This window comes from Mesoplodon bidens (assembly GCF_964165515.1).
Source record: "Mesoplodon bidens genome assembly, chromosome: 18".
NCBI classification, from domain to species: Eukaryota; Metazoa; Chordata; class Mammalia; order Artiodactyla; family Ziphiidae; genus Mesoplodon; species Mesoplodon bidens.
The window spans coordinates 45,567,465-45,589,584 of record NC_138175.1 but is presented as its reverse complement, the minus strand read 5'-3'; the positions used below and the strand labels follow the sequence as shown (position 1 = coordinate 45,589,584).

General features: G+C 39.5%; 1 protein-coding gene across 3 annotated transcripts in view; it reads left to right on the top strand.

Moving 5' to 3' along the window:
- ZNF565 (zinc finger protein 565) overlaps positions 1–20,880 on the top strand; it is a 108,335-nt gene extending 87,455 nt beyond the window's left edge. The window contains exons 2-7 of one of the 3 annotated variants that reach the window (XM_081217149.1): positions 361–453; positions 6,234–6,406; positions 7,849–7,922; positions 11,432–11,558; positions 12,227–12,322; positions 18,721–20,880. In XM_081217149.1, the coding sequence (XP_081073275.1) occupies positions 6,370–6,406; positions 7,849–7,922; positions 11,432–11,558; positions 12,227–12,322; positions 18,721–19,991 (1,605 nt within the window). In that variant the 5' untranslated portion in view covers positions 361–453; positions 6,234–6,369 and the 3' untranslated portion in view covers positions 19,992–20,880. Of the gene's footprint in view, positions 1–360; positions 454–6,233; positions 6,417–7,848; positions 7,923–11,431; positions 11,559–12,226; positions 12,323–18,720 lie in introns of all 3 variants that reach the window. The other 2 variants (XM_081217148.1, XM_081217147.1) reach the window with 2 other exon arrangements.
- The last annotated feature ends 1,240 nt before the right edge of the window (positions 20,881–22,120 follow it).

Genomic DNA, 22,120 nt, shown 5'->3' with positions numbered 1-22,120 from the left:
TTTTTATTTAGTCAGAGTATAGCTGAATTAGCGTATTAGGACAGGTTGTTATGCTGTGGTAGCAAACAACCCCCAAATCTCAGTGGTTTACAAAATAACTTTTTATTTTTTGCTCATTATGCATCAGCATAGGCAGGGTCTCAGACTAAAGGAGACTCCACCATCCTGTAGCTAGCTGTACCATCTGAAACACACAGCCTCCTTGGCCACCACATCAGCAACAGAAAGATGAGAGAATTATGTGGTCTGGATTATGTGGAAGACTGGATACTTGAAAAACTGGACAATGGTGAGACATTAGTAATTAAATTAGTAATGTCTACCACACTGGCTAAGACCCATTTCTTTTTCTGTGTATAGGAAGTTGCTTCTGTAAATTAGGTGTGAATTCTTTTTGGAGCAAGGAAGACATCCTGGACTGTGGAAAGAGGTTAACAAGAGGCCTGTGCACAGGTGAGTGAGGAGACTAAGGAAACAGGAAGCCTTTTATATGAAAGCTCACCTCCTCTGTGGGAAGTCAGTTACTGTTTGAGGACACACCCCTCAAAGGCTCTAGAACTATGGAGAAGATTAAGCTCCTTCAGCATACAAGTTCCCAGAGGCACTTCACTGTCACTCGTATCACTCCATTCGTATTTTCTTTTATAATCTATCCTGCCCCATGAGGAGGAAGGAGTTAATTGTGTTATTTATGATTATAAAACATATGCTTAAGGGAAAACTTGAAAACACAGGAAAACAGGGACTTCCCTGACGGTTCAGTGGTTGAGACCCCATGCTTCCAATGCAGGGGGCGCAGGTTCCATCCCTGGTCGGGGAACTAAGATCCTACATGCAGCGTGGTGTGGCAAAAAAGAAAAAAAATACAGAAAAACAGATTCCCCCATAATTATACACCTAGAGACAAATGTAAAAATTTAATTGAAAATCCTTTCAATCCATTTTCTATGCATACACATATGCATGTATATATTTTTCCTATAAAAATAAGATTACATATACTGTTTTATTACCTACCTTATTCACCCAAAGTTGTTTAACATCTTAACATCAGCAAAGATTTGTTTTTATGGCAACAATGTTTCCATTGTATGGATACACTATATTTTGTAGGATATTTAAATTCTCTCCAAGTTGTTTCCATTGTCAGCAGTGTCTCCATCATACACCCCACACATCTTTTGGATAGAGTCTCATATAGAATTACTTCATCAGAGGATATACATGGTTTAATTTCTGCTAACTTGCCTTGTTGAAAGTTTATACCAGCTATTATTCTACTGTGTGTGTCCATTTCCTCACATCATGCTATTGTGACGTGTCATCAGTCTTTTAAAAATTTGCCAAATTGATAACTGTAAAATGTTATTTCCTTATTGCTTTAACGTACATTCCCTTCATTACTAAAACTCTTGATAGGTTGAGGAGCCACTTTATTATCTAGTGAGTTGTTCATGCATATCCTTTGCTCATTTATCTAAAATTATTGCTTTTTTTCTGAAAATTTAATTTAATGTTTTTTAAATTTATTTATTTATTTATTTTTGGCTGAGTTTGGCCCTTGTTGCTGCGTGCGGGCTTTCTCTAGCTGCAGCGAGCGGGCTTTCTCTAGTTGCAGCGAGCAGGGGCTACTCTTCGTTGTAGTGCACGGGCTTCTCATTGCAGTGGCTTCTCTTGTTGCGGAGCACAGGCTCTAGGCTCATGGGCTTCAGTAGTTGTGGCTCGCAGGCTCTAGAGCGCAGGCTAAGTAGTTGTGGTGCACGGGCTTAGTTGCTCTGCGGCATGTGGGATCTTCCCAGCCCAGCGCTCAAACCCATGTCCCCTGCATTGGCAGGCAGATTCTTAACCACTGCGCCACCAGGGAAGCCCTGAAAATTTAATTTTAAAAGCACTATCCAATAAGAATTTTTGTTTTTTATCTGACTTGTGAGTTAAAGGCTTTTTTTTTTTTTTTTTCATTTTATCATTTGCCTTTTCATTTTGGTTTTAGTATTTGGGGCTAGAGTTTTTAAAATCTCAAATATAAGTTTTTTCTTTGTATTTTTCTGCCTTGTATGTTATGTGTCCACAAAATATAAATACATTATATTTGTCTGACGTACGTTTACAGATATTTTATTTTTATATTAAATATTTTATCAAGTTAGAACTTCTTTTTGGCTTATGGTACAACCACAAAAAATAGGCTGAGAAATTGCTACTTTGATAAACTCTTAAGGTTTCCATTGTGATCTTGTACATTCATTGGAGAGTTTGAGTGCCTCCCATGTAGTATTTTATGCCCTGAGGAATTAATAATGAACAAAACCAACAAGATCCCTGCTTTTAAGTTTAGTGGGAAGAGTCAAATAATTGACAAGCAAATATATAATATAATGTATAGTAGCACTGAGAGCTAGAAGGAAAAATAAAACAGGGAAGGCTAGAGTGAATGACAAAGGGTAATATTTTAGTAGTTTGGTCATAGAAGTGAAGTTTAAGCAGAAACCTTCATGGAGGGAGCAAGTGAGCTCTATGACTATCTTGAGGAGGAGCATTCCAGAAGGAATATACAAAGCCTCCAAAGGGAACATGGCTGGTATTATGTGGTGCGTTCTAAATAGTCCATGGACATTTAAGAATAATATCTTATTGGTAAGTGAAAATTTTAGGATTGTTACCAGGATACATCCAGATGTGGCCTTTTGTGAATTTTTATAAGCTCTCAGGGATTCTTTCTAATATAAAGATTCAAGTATTTTATTTCCTCCAGAAAACACTCTTATTATTCACTTTTATGCACTTTTTTCCTCCCGCTGTTCTGTTTTATTCTCCCCTTTTACGTATATTTTAGGTCTTCTGGATCTCTCCTCCATATCTCTGACCTTTGTTTTCAGAATTCATTTCTTCTGTGTCTTTTTTTCCTCTGAATTCTGAGATGTTCTCCTAGGCTTTTCCCTCCTGATTTCTAATGTATCTGGTGCCTTCTTGTCTAATAATTCTTAAAAGAAACTATTACTTGTCAGAATTGTCTCCTGTGACAAAGCCCTTACAAAAGGTTTCAGTTTCCTTCTCCCATTAACCCCTAACTCTCTTAATTGGGCCTTTTCTAACTCTCTTAATTAGGGAATTTATTGTTCATTCCCCTCATTAATGGCAGTAACCACAGGGAGGCAGTTTATGCTGATGGAAACTTTCATGGGCAATAAAATACAACACTTGGGTTCGTATCCCACTCATTGTGGCCTTGGGTCAATATCATAACCTCTCAGGCATTCTAGCTTCTCTTATGTATAATGTGAGAAATAAAATCAACTTTATTTAACTAACAGGGTAGTTATAAAAGTAAAACTAAATGAAGTGTATATGAATGGCACTGCATCACCTCACCCTAGAATCCTGGGGATCATTCCTGCACTTATGTACTCTACCTTCCCTAGTTATGAACTAACTACCTGTGATCTTCTGTAATTCAGCCCCCAATACTTGGGTGCTGGTTCCCATCCCATCTCTCCTGCTCAAGATCATTGCTCCTGTGCAATTGTCTCCTGTGTCCCTGCATTATTCATTTTTCTTTACTGGGTTATTCCCAGCACTATAAACCATGCTGTAATCTCTCCCACATTCAAAACAAACAACCGTTCCTGGATTCCATATCCATTTCTAGCTCTATTTCTCTGTTCTTTTCAACAAAACTCCTTGAAAGGGAAGGCTCTTCTGTCTCTACTTCCTTTCCTTCCATTTTCTCTTATAAGTTTATTTATTTATTTATTTTTGGCTGTGCTGGGTCTTCATTGCTGCGTGCAGGCTTTCCCTAATTGCAGCGAGTGGGGGCTACTCTTTGTTGCAGTGCTCGGGCTTCTCACTGCGGTGGCTTCTCTTTGTTGCGGGGCACAGGCTCTAGGCAGGCGGGCTTTAGTTGTGGTACGCTGGCTCAGTAGTTGTGGCTCAAGGGCTCTAGAGTGTAGGCTAAGTAGTTGTGGCATACGGGCTTAGTTGCTCCGCGGCATGTGAGATCTTCCCAGACCAGGGCTCTGAACCCATGTCCTCTGCATTGGCAGGTGGATTCTTAACCACTACACCACCAGGGAAGTCCCACCTTCCATTTTCTCTTGAACTCACTCCAGCCAAGCTTTTGTGTCCTCCACTCTAGAGAATCCACTTTTGTTGAGACTTCTAATGATCTCTCTAATGCCAGATCCAATGGACAGTTCTCGTTCCTCTTACCACTTGACCTATTGGTAGCATTTGACAGTTGTTCTCACCTTCCTTCTTGGTATACTTTCTTCACTGGGCTTTCAGTGAAGCCCAATTCTCTTTTTTTCCTTCTATTCCACTGATGTCTCCTTTTCAGACTCCTTTCTTTCTTTTTTCCTTTTCATCTCCCTGTTCTCTAACCATTGGAGCCCCTCAGGCTCAGGTTTTGGACCGTTTTTCTTCCTTACCTTTAATCACTCTGTAGGCAATCTTACCTAGTATCAGAGCTTTAAATATCAACTGAACATCAGTAACTTCCAATGTTATATTCCTACATTTGGACTTTCTCTGAACTCCCAGATAGAATGTCTAATGGACATCTGGCATTTCCACTTAGACATATAATAATCATCTCAAGTATCAAGGTAAAACAGAATTCATAATTGGTCCATCCAAACCTGCTCCTCTCACAGTCCGTTGTGTTAAAAAATAGCAACTTCATACCTCTAGTTGCTCAAGCCAAAAACCCTAGCATCATCTTGGCCTCTTTTTTTTTTCTTTTATACCTAAAATCAGTAAATCCTGTCAGCTCCTATTACAGAGAATATATAGAATCTGATCAATTCTTGTCACCTCCCCCATGACCATACCACCCTAAGGCAAGCGCCTCAACCCCTTGCCAGGATTACTGCAGTAACCTTCTCACTAGTCTCCCTGCTTCCCCCCCTTGTCCTCTTAGTCCATTTTCCATGAGTGATCCTTGTAAATGTAAATCAGATTATGCCATTCCTTGGTTTGAAGTGTTTCAGTGGCTTCCTGTCTTACTCAAGAGTAAAAACCAACGTTCTTACAATGGCCCACAAGCCCTGTGTGATCCAGCTTCCATCTACCTCTCTGGCCCTCATTTTCTCACTCACCCCATTCCAGCCACTCTAGTCTCCTTCCTCTTTGTTGTTAAAGCCTGCTCTTGCCTAGAGGCCTTTGCATTTGTTGGTCCCTCTGCTAGGACTGTGCTTCCCCTAGATATCTGTGTCAATGTCACATTCCCAATGAAACGCCTTCTTAGACCACCCTTCATTTCCCCATCTCCTTAATCTTTTTATTTTCCTCTATAGAACTTTGACCCCTTTACATATAAATAGGAATATCAATGTCAGTATATCAATATTTGTTATTGTCTCCTTCCATTAGAACGTGAGATCCGCTGGGACAGACTGGATTTGCTATCTTCCTTACACATAGAACCATGCCAACTGAGGTGGGAACTCAGTAAATATGAAAGAATTCCTGACTCCTTTTTCTCTCTCTGCATCCATATCCAATCAGATGCCAGAACCGGTTGATTTTACTTCTCTGACACCTTGAATTCATCCCCTTCCTCCTCATTTCCACTATCACTATCTTGGGTCAGGCCCTTTGTTTGCTTGGGAAAGTACAGGCACCTTTCAGCTGATCTCCCTGACTCCAATTTTACTCCTCTCCACTAAAATAATCTGGCTATATTGGCCCTTTCACTTCCTTTTTTAAATTCTTCAGTAGCCTTCCGTTCATTAATGGGTGAAAACCAAACTTGTATATATTCAGTCAGTATTCATTGGTCACCTTTATACTTCAGTCGCTGTGGCCCGTACTATTTACAGTGATGATGAGACCTGGTCCTCATAGTTAATGTCATAAGCATTGTCTTCCTCTAGATTCTAGAATTAATTAGATTTAAATTCAGATTAACTAAAATTAAATTAAAAATTCAGTTCCTCAGTCATACTAGCCACATTTCAAATGCTTAGTAGCCACATGTGGCTAATGGCTACATTATTGACAGTACAAGATGTGAAGATTTCCATCATCACCAAGGTTCTGTAAGACAGCACTGGTCTAATCCTTGCCCCAAACTGTACAAGTCATTCCCAGTTATTCTCTGCAATCCCAACACACTGTCTACTTTTGGTCCACTTTTTGCCACTGCTCTTCACTGTGCTCAGAATGCTTTTCTGTCCCTTTTCTGCCTATTAAAATCCTCTGATTTTAAGCCCCAAATCATATTCTGTAACTTACAGGAAATTTTCCTTGACACCAGCCCCCGATGATTTAACTAGTCTTCCTTCTGACGGCACCCCTCCCCACCATGGGAACTCAGCAAGGCAGTCTGGCTGCTCACTTCAGCACTATTGGAATTATTTCCCGCTGTTGCCAATGGAAATCAAAGAAAATGGATGTGACGTCTCTGCAGGTGGATGGCAGTAAGAGGGGCTTATTTAACCTGCTTCTCAGTGCAACTTGATAGGAGAATACAACATCTTAAAGTTGCATATGTGTAGCACTAATGTTTCTTTTTAAATAGTTGGGGGAAAATGACCTAGAAAACCAAATTGCAGTTTGGTAGCCAAAATTAACTCTTGGTTTATTTGTCCTTTGTGTGTGAAAAGTCCTACTATTCCGTGCATCTGACTTCCTCACGTATCTGTTGATCAGTTTTGGTTCTTCTTAGTTCTGTTGAGATCTATCCAGTTGACACCAACGGCCTTAGCGGCAGCAGACTCTGGAATAACTCCTTACACCTTTCTGGGCTGCATTTCTCTAGACTTCACTCTCCAGGGAGGAGTTTTCTTTTCTTACTTTTTGACTCTCTTGCACACCATATGCACTAAGGATTCTGGAAACTTCTAGCATGACTGCAACGTGGCCAAGAGAATAAAGTACTTGATGATAAATCACAGTATTAAAAAAAAAAAGCGTGGGTGCTCCTTGCACCTGTAATTAGAACCAGCCTTACTACCTTCCTTAAAAACCCCTGAGTTCTCATTATCTTGACGTAGGCCATTCTCCACCAGCCTCAGCAGTTGTCAGCCAGAGAGGAAGTGATGTTCTTCAGGAAAGCAATAGAGAGGGCTTATGTGGAAAATAAGGATTGCTGGTCCAAGAAGCTTCTAGAAATTGAGTTCCCACTCAGGTCAATATTCTGGAGGTGTAGGTATGCTTGTAAGATGCCTGTAGTACTGTGGTTTTTTTCTCCTGTCTGTTAAGTCCAGCTGGGGCTGGAGGCTTTGACGAAGCCTCTTGTATGGATGGCGTGGCCCTTTTTGAACTTAGAAGGAGAATGTAGAGCCGGGGAGGTACCCAAGAGGTTTTGCCTGTTGAACCCAGAGAAGCTGGAAAACTTTGTTTAAGGGTTGTCTTTTTCACAGGGTTTGGCCTGCACAGGTATGCTCTGCTTCTAGCCTGTAGGTACCGTCCTCATCTTTAAGGGGTAAAGTCTGAGTGAGTCTGAGTTGTGATCCTCCTTGCTGCAGCTGCAAAGGAAGGTCTGCTTGGTACAGCTAGCTGGGAGCTGTCTAGGCCTCATCTAGGGTGTAGATTAGCATCAACAAGATAGGGACTGTCCCAGCCAGAATCCGTCCTGCTAACGTGCTTGGATTCTATGTCAGTGCCGAAGCACATCTGCCTTGAATCCATCTTTCAGCTTCCTTATGGTTTAGGAAGGGGCTGGGTTTTGTTAACTCAGTAGTTCTTGGCATTAGTGTTGTGTGGTGGGACAAGGGGAGAGCAAAGGAAGCAGAGCGGGGACCCTGGAAGTACAGTTGTTTTAAGCTCATCTATTTAGGCGTGCTGAGGCAAGCTCGGTTTATGAGATTTGCCCCTTCTCCCCCTACTCTGTTGTGTTTTTTTTTTCAGGACTCTGCACTTGTTCAAGAGAAGAATCTAAAGAAATCCAAGCAGGACAGGTAGTTCTAAAAGCCATGACCCAGGTAAGTTGAAGTTTCCTCTATCCTTGAAATAATAGCAACATGTGTGTTCTTTATCCTGAGACTTCCCTGTCTGGCTGAGCCCCATTCAGTAACCTGCTCCCAGTTCCTCCATTGCAGAGAATGAGCAATAGTGCCTCACCTCCCTCTGTGGCCCTCTCTTCTCCAACAGTGTTCACATACGTGCACAATGTTTTTACCAGAGCACCAATGGAGCAGAAATATATTCTCCTGAGAGAGATTTGAGAGCTGCCCTTATCAGAACCATGGTTGAATAGAGCCAAAGATAAAATGACTTTGATCTTTGCCATTAACCCAAGTAGTTTCCTTTTTTTCTTCTATTTTAAAATATCACCCCCTCTTTAAAAATCATAAAACATTTCACAGTATTGAAAAATACATACAAAAACGTGTCTATAACATATATAGGTATAAAGAATAATAAAATGAGTTGATATATTTGTTTAATGTACCATCTAAGCAACCTTATCCCTTCCCACATCCCTTCACATATCGTATTACCACCTCACCAATGTTAATGACTACTTTTAATTTTGCGTTCGTTAGCACTTTGATTCTTATAATTTACCATGTATGAATGCCTGCTGAACAGTATACTGTTGAGTTTTACATTTTTAAATTTGATGTACAGTTGTCATATTCTCTATATTTTTTACCATATTTTTTCGCTCAACACAATGGGATCTCAAGTTATTCACGTTAAATTGTGTAGCGCTAGGTCAGCAGTTCTTAAAGTGTGGTCCAGGAAGACTTTGAGACCCTTTCAGGAGGCCTAGGGGTCAAAATTACTTTTATAATAATAATACTAACACATTATTTGCCTTTTTAACTCACAACTCTAATGAGTGTACAGTGGAGTTTCCCAGAAGCTATATGAAATGTGTTATCCCAACAGATTGGGGAGTTCCCTGGTGACCTAGTGGTTAGGATTCCTGGCTTTCACTGCTGTGGCCTGGGTTCAGTCCCTGGGTGGAGAGCTGAGATTCTGCAAGCCGCATGGTGCAGCCAGAAAGTAAAATTAAATTAAATTAAATTAAGTTGGCCAACAGATTGAATACAGAAGATGTGAAAATCTAACTCTTTCATTCAGCCAGTCATTAAAGAGATTTGCAAAAATGTAAAACAGTGCTACTAAATTTTTTTTATTTTGACAAAGTTATTTTTCATAAAATGTGTTATTTATGTTAACATGTAACAGGTTTATTATTAGTTATTTGAATAAATTAATAATTTTTTAAATTTATCTCTTTTAATTTCTAATGTATATATTGATAGATTTAACCAGCATTAATGAAAGTCTTCAATAACGTTAACAGCTTTATTTATTGTATATATATATATAATTCACATACAATGAAATACACTCATGTAAGTATATAGTTCAGTGCTTTTCTAGTATATTTGCAGAGTTGTGCAACCATCAGCACAAACTATTTTAAAACATTTACATCACTGCCAAAAAAAATCCTGTTTGCATTAGCCGTCACTCCCAAATTCCCCTCCTCATCCCCTGGCAACCGCTAATTTACTTTCTGTCTCTATGGAATTACCTTTTCTGGACTTTTAATATAAATGGAATCATTGAATATTTGATCTTTTGTATGTGACTTTTTTCACTTAACATAATGTTTTCAAGCTTCCGTGATGTAGCATGTATCAGTATTTTGTTCATTTTTATACCAAACGATATTCCATGGATATGTATAGACCACATTTGGTTCAGCAATTCATCAGTCTGTGGACATTTGAGTTGCTTCTACTTTTTGGCTATCATGAATAATGCTGCTATAAGCATTGGTATATACCAATGTTTTTAGGTAGACATATGTTTTCATTTCTCTATACTTAGGAGTGGAATTTCTGGGTAACATGTTAACCCTATGTTTAACATTTTGAGGAACTGCCAAAACTGTTTTCCAAAGTGGCTACCCCATTTTACATTCCTAAGAGCAATGTAAGAGAGTTCCAGTTTCTCCACATCTTCACCAATATGTGTTTTTTGGGAGTTTTGTTTTGTTTTGTTTTGTTTTCATAATAGCCAATCCAGTGGATGTGAAATGGCATCTTATTGTGGTTTTGATTTGCATTTCCCTAATGATTAGTGATGTTGAACATCTTTTCATGTGCTTATTGGCCATTTGTATATTTTCTTTGGAGAAATCTCTTCAGATTCTTTGGCTGGTTTATAATTAGGTTGTCTTTTTTATTATTGAGTTGTGAGAGTTTTTATATATTCTGGATTCAAGTCCCTTATCAGATAAACAATTTGCAAATATTTTCTCCCAGTTTTGTGCGTTGGAATATCACTTTCTTGATGAAATTATTTGCAGAACAAAAGCTTTAAATTTTGATGAAGTTTATTTTATCTTCTTGTTCTTTTTGTTTCTTTTTTGTGTCTGGTGCCATATCTAAGAAACCCCTGCCTGACCAAGGCTGTGAAGATATACTCCTATGTTTTCTTCTAAGAGTTTTATGGTTTTAGCTTTTACATTAAGATCTACAATGTGTTTTGAGTTAATTTTTATATATAGTGTGATGTGGGGTCCAACTTCATTCTTTGCATATGGATATCCACTTATTCCAGCACTATTTGTTAAAAAGACTAATCTTTTCCCATGAAATTATCTTGGTTGGTTTAATTTAATATGTGGTAGTCCTTAGGGAGCTGGTAGAAGATGCCTTTCTTCAGAGAGGTTTTGCAGCTAGGAGTATTCTCAAATTCGGCACACTTTAATTTTTCTCCTGGGGTTTCCCCCAGCTGCATGAATTTCAACCTCACTAAAAATGAGACAACCAGTCATTATGTGCTTCCTAAGGGGATGCTATAGTAAGTACACAGTACGACCTCTGACATATTTATGTCCCCTAAAAAATATGGAAGTAGAGAAACATGTTAAACTATACCATGAAGATAAGATCAGCCAAATCCAGAATATGGGAAATGCTACTGATTCAAATGTTTGTTTAATGAATAAACAGCAATAAAAATTTTTAAAGGGTCTATGGGGGCTATAAGAGATTTGAGACACTTTAGTAAATCCATAAACTAATTGCAAGGGGTGGATTTTGTTTGAATCCTGATTTGAACAAACCTACAGTCAAAAATCACTTTTGAGAAAAGTGGGGTAATCTGAAACTTGATCTGGTTATTAGGAAATTATTGTTAATTTTATTAAGTGTGATAGTGATATTCTGGTTATTATGCCTTTTTTAAAAAGTCTAATCTGTTAGATACTAAAGTATTTGTGGGTGAAATACTATAATGTTTGGTATGTGGGATTTGCCTGAAAATATACCAGGAGTAAAAAATGGAAAGGAAGACCTAAAACAAGATTTGCAAGGTCTTGTCAAGTTACTGAAGCAGAATGATGGATTCATGGGGGCTCATTATACTATTCTCTGTACTTTTGTGTATTTTGAAAATTTTTGTAATCAATTTAAAAAATAAAAGTCATTTCATTTACTAGTAGTGCATGGGTTTATTGTTTCAGGGATTGGTGACATTTAGGGATGTGGCCATAGAGTTCTCTCAGGAAGAATGGAAGTGCCTGGAACCTGCCCAGAAGGACTTGTACAAGGATGTAACTTTGGAGAACTTCAGTAACTTGGTCTCACTAGGTAAGGACATTGTATAATACAGGACCAGCCAGGAAACAAGGCTCCCAGGGACTACAACAGTGGGAGGCTGTTACCACCTCCGGCTGGAGGGGGTAAAGAGAGGAAACACTGCCACCGGAAGATAGTGAGAGCTAAAGCCATGGAGAAGGGCCAGCTGGTAGCCACTGTACCTACCTCCAGAACTCCTGGGTTAAAGGAGGGAGCAAGAGGGATAAGAAATATCCTGAACTGTCTTCCTGCCCACTGATGCTTTCCATCTACCAAACCCAATGAGAAATGATAGGACCAGGGTAATACAGGTAATACAGACAGCTTACAGGTAAGCTGTCTGGGGCACAGCTGGGCACATAGCAGGGCCAAGAGTAGTGAGGAATGGATTGGGGAGAGGGAGAGGGCAAATGGAGAATAAAATTTCTGGTTTCTTCATGGTGAATTTCTGGGAAGACTTACAAGTTTCTGGCTAAGTTTCTGTTCTCTGTCTTCAAGGGAATTGTTCTGTGCTTTGTTGAAGTGGAAATGGGTAGTGCCATTGGCACCTCCACCTTCCCATCCTTTGGACAACCTTCACACCTTCCTTTATGTAATTGCCTCTCTTCCTTAGCAACCAAGAGACTGGGTTTGAATTTGGAAACAGCACGATCATGCCCCATTTCTTTTCCTATAAACAGGACTTTCCCTTTCTAAGCCCGATGTCATCTCCTTACTGGAGCAAGGGAAAGAACCCTGGATGGTTGTAAATGATATGACAGGACCATGGTGCCCAGGTGAGTGAGGGCTGATCCAATGGGGGGAGGTCACTGGGAATAATAGCCCAGCAGGTGAGTCAACTCATAACAGTAACTTGAGTTATTGTCAGGAAACTCCCTCAAAGCCCTACTAAAAACTGCGGAATAAAAGCCTGAGACGTGAAGCCATGAAGAACAAAGACCTTGCCAGCATCAGCTTCCAAGGGAACCTTGCCTTTATCCCCATTAATTCCTCTCTGTCCTTTCTTCTCTTATGTTTTCTCCTCATTTCAAAAAGGAATGTACCCCTTTCTAGTGGCAACTATTTTACCTGTAGTTTGCATCCTTTTTTCTGCAAGTGTCTTCATTCCTTAAAAAGTATTTATTTTCTTAAAACAGCTTTTCACTTCACCTAATTCAGCAATTCATTTATTCTCTTAACTTTTGAGAGGTAAGGATGTGTAGTGTCTGAGGGAATACTCTGGAATCAGATTTTTTTTTTTTTTTTTTTGGCTGCATCAGGTCTTAGTTGCGGCATGTGGGATCTTTCGTTAATGGCGCGCAGGCTTCTCCCTAGTTGTGGTGTGTGGGCTGCAGAGTGTGAGGGCTCAGTAGTTGTGGCGCATGAGCTTAGTTGCCCCGCGGCATATGGGATCTTAGTTCCCCAACCAGGGATTGAACCTGCGTCCCCTGCATTGGGAGGCGGATGCTTAACCACTGGACCACCAGGGAAGTCCCTGGAATCAGGTTTTCTGAGTTCAAATCCTGGCTCTGTCACTTACTAGATCTGCGAGTTTAAGTAAGTTACTTAAATTCTCTGTGCTTCAGTTTTCTCCTCTGCAAATGGGATTAAAAATAGTGCCTTCCTCATGTAGTTATTGTGGCTTTTTTATGAGTTAGTATGTGAAAATGCCCAGAACAATGCCAGGCAATAGTGACCACTAAAAAAATGTTAGTAAGTATTTGTAACTGGCACTTGCTGGACAGAAATGGAGCCTTTGAATACTTAGTTATGTTACTACCTCATGACTTCTCTGTATTGTTGTCATTTATTTTCATCTGGGATCATTTTTTCTCTATCTGAAGAACACCCTTAATATTTACTTTTTTGTAGGTCTGCTGTTGACAAATTCTCTCAGCTTTTGACCACATGAAAATGTCTTTATTCTACCTTTTTTCTTGTAGGATATTTTCACTGAGTATGGAATTCTGTGTTGGCAAGAATCTTCTCTCAGCCCAAAGAAGAACTCATTCCACTGCCTTTTCTCTTCCAATGTTGTCATTAAGTCAAGTTGTTCCAATTTTGGAAAATGTTCCACGTATATTTAAAACTAGTGTTCTTTGGATGGGGCATTCACCTCTTTAACTATGACCCTTTTGATTATGTGATTTAGAGTCTGTATGTCCTTTTAACTTTCTCTGTACTTCCACTATCAAATTCTGAGAGCTTTTTTTTTTTTTTTTTTTTTTTTTTTTGCGGTACGCGGGCCTCTCACTGTTGTGGGCTCTCCCGTTGCGGAGCACAGGCTCCGGACGTGCAGGCTCAGAGGCCATGGCTCACGGGCCCCGCCGCTCCGCGGCATGTGGGATCTTCCCGGACCGGGGCACGAACCTGTGTCCCCTGCATCGGCAGGCGGACTCTCAACCACTGCGCCACCAGGGAAGCCCTGAGAGCTCTTAATTGTATTATATATTTTGCTACTACATATTACATTTTTATAAAGATGAAATATAGATCCTTGTTGCAAATTGTATTTTTATCAGTACAGTCCATCCTTCATTTTGCCACTTAGTGGCATTTAATCTTGAATTCTATTTTTTCTGATATTAGTATAAAATGCCCTGCTTTTGTTAGTTTAAAAAATTATGATGGGGCTTCCCTGGTGGCGCAGTGGTTGGGAGTCCACCTGCCAGTGCAGGGGACACGGGTTCGTGCCCCGGTCCGGGAGGATCCCACATGCCGTGGAGCGGCGGGGCTCGTGAGCCATGGCCTCTGAGCCTGTGTGTCCGGACCCTGTGCTCTGCAACAGGAGAGGCCACAGCAGTGAGAGGCCTGCGTACTGCAAAAAAAAAAAAAAAAAAAAAAATTATGGTGTATCTTTGCTTATCCTTTTTAAAAAATTATTGCCATTTTAAGTGTGTCCATTATAATCAGAATTAGAGTTTCCTTTTTAAATCAATCTGAGAGTCCTTGACTTTAATAGAATTTAATCCATTCTCATTTATTGTGATAATTCATGTGTCTGTTCTTACTCCTCCCATTTTATCTTATATTTTCTGTTCCTCATTCTCTTTATTTCTAGCTATTCCTGTTTTGCTCACATGTTATTACCCTTTCTACCTTTAAGCAATTTTGAAGTTGTATGTCCTATTGCTTTGTAATAGAATAGTCTTTAACTTGACTTTAAGAAATGTGCTTAGGGCTTCCCTGGTGGCGCAGTGGTTGAGAGTCCACTTGCCGATGCAGGGGATACGGGTTCGTGCCCCGGTCCGGGAAGATCCCACATGCCGCAGAGCGGCTGGGCCCGTGAGCCATGGCCGCTGAGCCTGCGTGTCCGGAGCCTGTTGCTCTGCAATGGGAGAGGCCACAACAGTGAGAGGCCCGCGTACCGCAAAAAAAAAAAAAAAAAAAGAAATGTGCTTAAACCTGTGTTTCTCTTCCCATCTCAAGACTGAAATAGAATTTTTTTCTTTTTAGTAAAGTTTTTTTAAAAATATTTTGAAATCATTCTAGTTTAGACTTATAGAAAATTTGCAGAATTATTACAGAGAATTCCCATATACCCTTCACTCAGCTTCCAAATGTTAACATTTTATGTAACCATAGTACAGTTATCAAAACCAGGAAATTAACATTGGTATAATACTATTAACTAATCTACAGATCTTATTAGAATTTTATCAGTTTTTCCCCTAATGTCCTCCTTCTATACCAGGATCCAGTCTGGGATTCCCACATTGCATTAAGTTGTTTTGTCTCCTTAGTATCCTCCAATCTGTGACAATTGCTCTGTCTTTCATGACTTTGATCCTTTTGATGAGTACTCTTTCGGAGAATGTCTCTCACTTGTGTCTGCTTGATATTTTCTCACAGTTAGATTGAGATTATGCATCTTTGACAGGAATACCACAGAAGTGATGTTGTGTCCTCTATGCATCATATCAGGGGTTGCCTGATGTTAATATGGCTTTTTACTGGTAGTGTTAACCTTGATCACCTTGGTTAAGGTGTCTCTCATGTTTCTCTCCTGTAAAGTTAATACTTTGCAACTGTAAGTGGTAATTATCTTGGAGGGAGATACTTTGCAACTATATGCTGTTTCTCCTCATTTTGCCCACTGGTTTTAGTATCCATTGGTGGATCTTGTCTGTAAAAATACAATAGTGTTGCCTTGTGTTGATTTTCTATGTCCCTTATTGCTTCTGCATTTATTAATTGGAATTCTTCTGTAAGGAAGGGCTCTCCCTACGCCCTTTCCCATTCATCTATTTATTCAAAGATTTGTTTCTATCAGTATGGGCTATTTATTTATGTATTCTATGAGTTATAGTCCAAAAATATCATTGTTTATTCTGCTGTTCAAATTGCTTATTGGGAAAGCTTTGGCCATTTGGGAACACCTTCAGGTTGTATATATATTCACAATGTTGTGCAGCCATTATCAGTATCCATTTCCAGAACTTATTCATCATCCCAAACAGAAACTCTGTACCTATTAAACAATAACTCTCTACTTTCCCCTCCGCCCTGCCCCTTGTTACCTCTTTTCTACTTTGTCTCTATGAATTTGACAATTCTAGGTATCTCATGTAAATGTAGTCATGCAATATGTAGTTTTAGGTTCATTCATTTATCAGAATTTAATTCCTTTTTAAGACTGAATAACATTCCATTATATGTATATACCACATTTTGTTTATTCATTCCTCTGTTGATGGACACTTGGGTTCTTTCTATCTTTTGGCTATTGTGAATAATGCTGCTCTGAGCCTTGGTGTACAAGTATCTGTTTGACTCCCTGTTTTCACTTCTTTGGGGTATATACCTAGGAATGAAATTGCTGGATCAGCTGGTAATTGTTACGTTACTTTTCGAGGGCATTTCTTAATTTTTAAGAGTCTTTTATAAATTGTGAAGATCATCCCATTATCTATGATATAAGTTTCAAATATTTTCTCTGTCACTTGTCTTTTGACTTTGCTTTTGGTGTTTTTTGTTCGTGTGCAAGTTTTTTGTTTTGTTTTTCACCTTTACATAATGGAATTTATCAGTCTTTTGATGCTTTTGGATTTTGAGTCATTATTTAGAAGGTTTCCCTATACCTAGATTATAAAGTAATCTACCACATTTCCTTCCAGTTTTTGTATGGTTTCTATTGTAACATTAAAACTGTATTCAGAGTTTATTCTGGTACATGGTGTTATAACATATGGATCTAATTTTATCTTTTTCCAAATGACTATCTAATCCCAACATTATTTATTATAAAAACTATTCTTTTCTCCTTTGAGATACCACCTTTATAATAAATTCAATTTCCATATAAACTGTAGTCTATTTCTGGCCTTTCTATTGAGTTCCATTGGTCTGTCTCTAGAATCCAATATTTATTCATCAAGCAATCCATTATTGCTACTATGTGCTAGGATTTGGTGACAACGGCTAGTGAAAAAGGCTTTATTTCTGCCTTTGGGGAGGTAAAAAAACAAATCAACAGATGAGTAAGTAAATGAAACTCTTAAGTACAACTGATGAAAGTGTTATGACAATAGGACACACGTTGTGGGAGAGAGAATCAAAGTATACACTTAGGGTTATCAGGCTGAGAGCTTTTTGAAAGTATGAGTTTTAATCTGAAACCTAAAGAGAAAAGCAGACATACAAAGGGCCCAGGACAGGATTCCCAATAGATAGAAGAACCTGATGAGAGGTCTAAGATGGAAAAGACCTACATTTATTCTAGATACTCAAAGGAGGGCTGTGGTTTGTTACATAGGGAGGAAAGGGGAGAATATTCAAAAAATGAAGATGCATTGTCCTTGGTGGAGATAGAGTGACAGAGCGACAACAAAGACAAGCAGGGACCTGCTTTGCCAAGAACCTGTGAACCATGGCATTGAATTTAGAATTTATTCTAAGTGCAGTGGGGAGGCTGTGAAAAAGTTTAAGCAGAGATTTTCATTTTGACTGACATCAGCATCATATGGTAGAAAGTGCTAAAAATATAGATGCCTTATTTGTTTGAAATGCCCTGAATAGGCAAATTCACAGGGACAGAATTAGTGTTTCTCTGCCATTAGTGATTGCCAGGGGCTGGCAGGAATGAGGAAAGGGGAGCGGCTGCTTAATGGGCACAGGGTTTCTTTTTAATTTTTTTTAAATTGAAGTATAGTTGATTTACAATATTGTGTTAGTTTCTGCTATACAGCAAAGTGATTTACATACACACACACACACACACACACACATATATACACACACACACACACACATTCTTTTTCATATTTTTTTCCATTATGTTTTGTTATTATTTTTTGCGGTACGCGGGCCTCTCACTGCTGTGGCCTCTCCCATCGCGAAGCACAGGCTCCGGACGCGCAGGTCCAGCGGCCATGGCCCACGGGCCCAGCCGCTCCGTGGCATGTGAGATCTTCCCAGACCGGGGCACGAACCCGCGTCCCCTGCACCGGCAGGCGGACTCTCAACCACTGCGCCACCAGGGAAGCCCCTCCATTATGGTTTAATTTCAGATATTGAATATGGTTTGCTGTGCTATACAATAGGACCTTGTTGTTGATCCATTCTATATATAATAGTTTACATCTTCTAGTCCCAAACTCCCAATCCAGCCCTCCCCCGCCCCCCCCCCTGGCAACCACAAGTCTGTCCTCTATGTCTGTGAGTCTGTAGCACAGAGTTTCCATTTGGGGTGATGAGAGTGTTCTGGAATTAGAAAATAGTGGCAATGATTGCAGGACACTGGGAATGTACTGCAAACCATGGAATTATACACTTTAAAATGGTTAAATGGGAAATTTTATGTGAATCTTCAATTAAAAATATATATATATATTACTTTTAAAATATGTATGTATACACATGTCTTGGCCCTACTCCTGTAGATTTTGATTCAGTGTGGGGTGCTGTTTGGACATTTGTTTTGTTACAAGGCTTCCTGGATGTTCTGATCTCTATCAAATGTGAGAACCACTGGCTTAATTTATTTTCTTGCCCCTTTCTGGCACTATATGAGCTCTTATCATATTTGTGCTTTCATGTGCTTTTTAGAAATTGCACAGCAATATTTGAGACTTATAGAAGCAATTCACCTATTATGGTTATTATTTTCATTTTGTCTCTGTAGTCTCCTGTATAATTTTTAAATTTCTCTTAGAAGAAGAGAACAAGTTGTATTTACTTTTTTTTTATTTTTCAGACTTGGAGTCCAGGTGTGATAAATTTCTACAAAAAGATATCTTTGAAGTGGAGTCATTCGATTGGGAGCTGATGGAAAGCCTTACATGCTGTGCTTTTGAGGGCTCCAGTTTTAGAGATGACTGGGCATACAAAGGCCAGTTTGAAAAACAACAAGTAAATCATGAGTGCTCTTTCAAACAAGTGAAAATCACCTACGGAAACATGCCCACTTTTGAGCATCATACATCCCTCACCCTACATCCCAGCAATGAGACTGGCGAGAAACTGATTGAATGTAATGAATGTGGGAAAGCATTTAGCCGTGGCTCACACCTTATTCAACATCAGAAAACTCATACGGGTGAAAAGCCCTTTGAATGTAAGGAATGTGGGAAAGCCTTCAGTCGTACCTCACACCTTGTTCAACATCAGAGAATTCATACAGGTGAGAAACCTTATGACTGTAAGGAGTGTGGGAAGGCCTTTGGTCGTACTTCAGAACTTATTCTACATCAGAGACTTCATACTGGTGTCAAACCCTATGAATGTAAAGAATGTGGAAAGACCTTTAGACAGCACTCACAACTTATTCTGCATCATAGAACTCATACAGGTGAGAAACCCTACGTATGTAAAGACTGTGGCAAGGCTTTTATTCGCGGCTCACAACTTACTGTTCATCGGAGAATTCATACAGGTGCTAGACCCTATCAGTGTAAAGAATGTGGGAAAGCCTTTAGACAGCATTCACAGCTTACTGTACATCAGAGGATTCATACTGGGGAGAAACCCTATGAATGTAAGGAGTGTGGCAAGGGCTTTATTCATAGCTCAGAAGTTACTCGACATCAAAGAATTCATTCTGGGGAGAAACCCTATGAATGTAAAGAATGCGGGAAGGCCTTTAGACAGCACGCACAGCTTACACGACATCAGAGAGTTCATACAGGTGACAGACCCTATGAGTGTAAAGATTGTGGGAAGGCCTTTAGTCGTAGTTCGTACCTTATTCAGCATCAAAGAATTCATACAGGTGACAAACCCTACGAATGTAAGGAATGTGGGAAAGCCTTTATTCGTGTTTCACAACTGACTCATCATCAGCGGATTCACACTTGTGAGAAACCCTACCAATGCAGGGAATGTGGAATGGCCTTTATTCGTAGTTCACAGCTTACTGAACATCAGAGAATTCATCCTGGTATCAAACCTTATGAATGTAGAGAATGTGGGCAGGCCTTTATTCTTGGCTCACAGCTCATTGAACACTACAGAATTCATACTGGCTAGAAAGCCTTGATGTTAGGGATGTAGGAAAGCCTTTATGTGGAATTTATGCCTGACTCAATATTAGATAATGCATAAGGTAATGTAATTATTGTCAGAGAACCTTCATTTGTCACCTCCATTATGGAACATCAGGTAACTCATACCAGAAGAAAATTCAATAAACATGGGAATTCTTTTTGCCTCACACTCACTGTTTACTAAGTATCAGAGATCTTACACTGAAAAAAGATTAATATGAATATAGAAGAGCCTCCTGTTACCACTCAAAATATGTTAAACGTCTGAGAATTCCTAATAGAAAATGACCCTATTCAAACATTTTGTGACTGTGCCTTTCGCCATATACCTTACTTAACATTATCTCACTTCCAGCAATTACTGACTGTATAACATTGGGCAAATTATGCAATGTCTGTGTTCCTCAGTTTACTTATTTTTAAGCAGTGATAATTATATGTACCTAATAGAGTTTCCGTGAAGATTGTCAGATATTTTATATAAAGCCTATGCTCAATAAATACTATTGTCATTAATTAATAACTGTATTACTGTTAAGGAGTTCATATGAGAGGAGGGCCTTATGAATGTATCAAATATCCAAAGCCTTCAAAACCACTTGTTAGGATAATTCATTCTGAAAAACAGTAGTAAAGTATAGTTATCATGAGAAGATCTTCATTTAAAAGGTTGTAAATTTTGAAGAATAGAAATTAAAAGAAGAGCAGCTGAAAGAAATCTGCCCATTTAGGAATCTAAAACCACCTCCAAGTATAACTTCAAAAGAATCCAACTAAAATTACAAACTAGAAATGAATGGCAGTGAATTCTGCATATCAAAACCAGTTCAGTGTAACCAAAGCTGTACTCCTGTCAGAACCCAAGGATTAAAGGTAGGGGCTTTGGGACTTCCCTGGTGGCGTGGTGGTTAGGAGTCCACCTGCCAATGCAGGGATACAGGTTCAAGCCCTGGTCCAGGAAGATCCCACGTGCCGTGGAGCAACTAAGCCCATGCGACACAACTACTGAGCCTGCGCTCTAGAGCCCGCGTGCCACAACTACTGAGCCCACGTACTGCAACAACTGAAGCCCGCGCACCTAGAGCCTATGCTCTGCAACAAGAGAAGCCACTGCAACGAGAAGCGTGCACACTGCAACGAAGAGTAGCCCCCAATCACCACAACTAGCAAAAGCCCGCATGCAGCAGCGAAGACCCAATGCATCCAAAGATAAATAAATGAATTAATTAATTAAAAATTAAAAAAAAAAGATAGGGGCTTTGTTCTGTAAGTAGATCTCCAGCACCTACTCATTGCCAGTCACATATTAAACGCATTAAATGAACGGTCAACCCTAAAAGTTAGGGGAAATTACCACATAAACCCAAGTCAACAGTAAGAACGATTATTAAAAAGAAAAGAAGAAAATGGGACTTCTCTAGTGGTCCACTGGTTAAGTCTTCAAACTTACTGCAGGGGGCGTGGGTTTGATCCCTGCTCAGGGAACTAAGGTCCTACATGCTGCATGGTGCAGCCAAAAAATATAAAATCAGAAACAACAGTAGACTTAATCTGAAGGTTATTTAACAATATAATAGACAATTGACAACTCTAATATAGAAAAAAAACATTTAGCAGTATGAATGAGGAAGGGATGGATTTTTAAAAAGTAGCAACTATGCATGACTTTAATACATTTAGAAATCTAGAGAGAATGGATTTTTACAAAAATAATCAAAATTGGTTCAAGAAGATGTGGGATTTCCGAACAATCAATGATTGTGGAAGGACATAAAAAGTCATCAAAGCTCCGTCCCTTTAGAGGAAACAATTTTTTTGTTTTGTTTCGTTTTAATTATTTTTGGCGGCGTTGGGTCTTCATTGCTGTGTGCAGGCTTTCTGTAGTTGTGGTGAGCGGGGGCTACTCTTCATTGCGGTGCACAGGCTTCTCATTGTGGTGACTTCTCATTGCGGAGCATGGTCTTTAGGCATGCAGGCTTCAGTAGTTGTGACGCATGGGCTCAGTAGTTGTGGTACACGGGCTTAGTTGCTCCGCGGCATGTGGGATCTTCCCGGACCAGGGCTCGAACCCGTGTCCCCTGCATTGGCAGGCGGATTCTTAACCACTGCGCC